Source organism: Antrostomus carolinensis, unplaced genomic scaffold, assembly GCF_000700745.2.
Source record: "Antrostomus carolinensis isolate BGI_N321 unplaced genomic scaffold, ASM70074v2 scaffold15214, whole genome shotgun sequence".
Taxonomy (NCBI): domain Eukaryota; kingdom Metazoa; phylum Chordata; class Aves; order Caprimulgiformes; family Caprimulgidae; genus Antrostomus; species Antrostomus carolinensis.
The window spans coordinates 1,002-2,274 of record NW_010310222.1 but is presented as its reverse complement, the minus strand read 5'-3'; the positions used below and the strand labels follow the sequence as shown (position 1 = coordinate 2,274).

Genomic DNA, 1,273 nt, shown 5'->3' with positions numbered 1-1,273 from the left:
AACAACATCTGCCCAGCCGCACACCCCCTGCCAAGCTGGCAGACAGCCTTCTGCAGACCCCCCCCACAGCCTTCTGCAGACCCCCCACCCCATCCTCCCCTGCACCCTGAGTTTGCCCCAGCACCGCTGTGCTCAGAGCGAGGCAGCCCCTGCAGCCAGGTCCCCACCTGTTCCTTTGGGAGGGCCAGAGCCAACGTAATCAGACAGCACAGTCCCGCTCCCCACATCATTGCCTTTCATGTTGGTCACCAGGAAGTGATGCCATTCCCTGAAAGGAGAGACCAAAGAACAGTCCAGCCTGGTTACAGCCCCAGCTAAGACACTGTTACCACAAGCTGCTGCTTTTCCATAAGGCTGTCAGCTTGGGGAAATGGGATCTAACAGCTGCCCCTCCTGCTCTGCCAGATCCCCCAGCGGGCACTGCCTGCTGCGGGGTGCAGAGCCTGTCAGAGCAGCTCTGCCATCCTGCCTTGTGGCTTCAGGAAACCCACAGCCTGACCCCCGAGAGCAGGTGCTCCACACGCTTCTGAGCCTGATTCGAGAAGGGTGAGCTGGTCCCAGGTTTAAGACTCCTCTGCTAGGACAGTCAGACCTAATTCCAACTGACACACATACCACATTAGAGCGAGCAGCAGGCACTGTGCTTCTCCAAGCTGGAGCAGACCTTCAAACACCGCTGGCAAAAGCAGCTGCTCCTCCCTGTGCTGTCCTTGTCTCAAGGAGAGATACAAGGACACTGTTTCTATCCCAAACTGCAAACTCACTGCTGCAGCTTAGGCAAAGCACGCTCCTGACCTCCTTCTAAGCCTCTGCTCAGACCAAGAGGGATTCTCCATCTTCCCCAGGCAACCCCCATTACCTGAACTTTGGGTCCTTCCTACTGGGAGCATCTGGGTCTGTGAGAACCAGGGTGTAAAGCTTCTGTGGATCGCAGCCATCCCACTCAATGCTGGTCGGGCGATGCTGGACCTGGAGGCAATGACAGCGTTAGCAGGAGCGCCAGCCAGCTGCACCGCACATGGAGGCCACGTGTCCCCAGCGCAGGCAGCAGCACCCGGGGAGTTCAAGGCCACTGGTGCCAGCTCGCACCCGGCCCACGACACCGCCGGGGCTTCTCCAGGCCGGACCGCGCCTCCCCCGCGCACGAGCGGGCAGCAAAGCCGGGCAGCAAAGCCGGGCAGCCCCCTCATCCCTGCGCACCCCGACAGGCTCCCCCCATGCGACTGTCAGAGCGAAGGCGCCAAAGGGCCCACCCGCCTCCCGCCATTTTACC

The 1,273-nt window shown here is 60.9% G+C and overlaps 1 protein-coding gene across 1 annotated transcript in view; it reads right to left on the bottom strand.

Annotated features, from left to right (window-relative positions):
• Positions 1-969, bottom strand: part of PEBP1 (phosphatidylethanolamine binding protein 1) — a gene marked incomplete at its 5' end in the record, with an annotated part of 1,493 nt that extends 524 nt beyond the window's left edge. The window contains 2 exons of the mRNA XM_010166349.1: positions 154-268; positions 860-969. Of these exons, the coding sequence (XP_010164651.1) occupies positions 154-268; positions 860-969 (225 nt within the window). The remainder of the gene's footprint in view (positions 1-153; positions 269-859) is intronic.
• Positions 970-1,273: the final 304 nt, after the last annotated feature.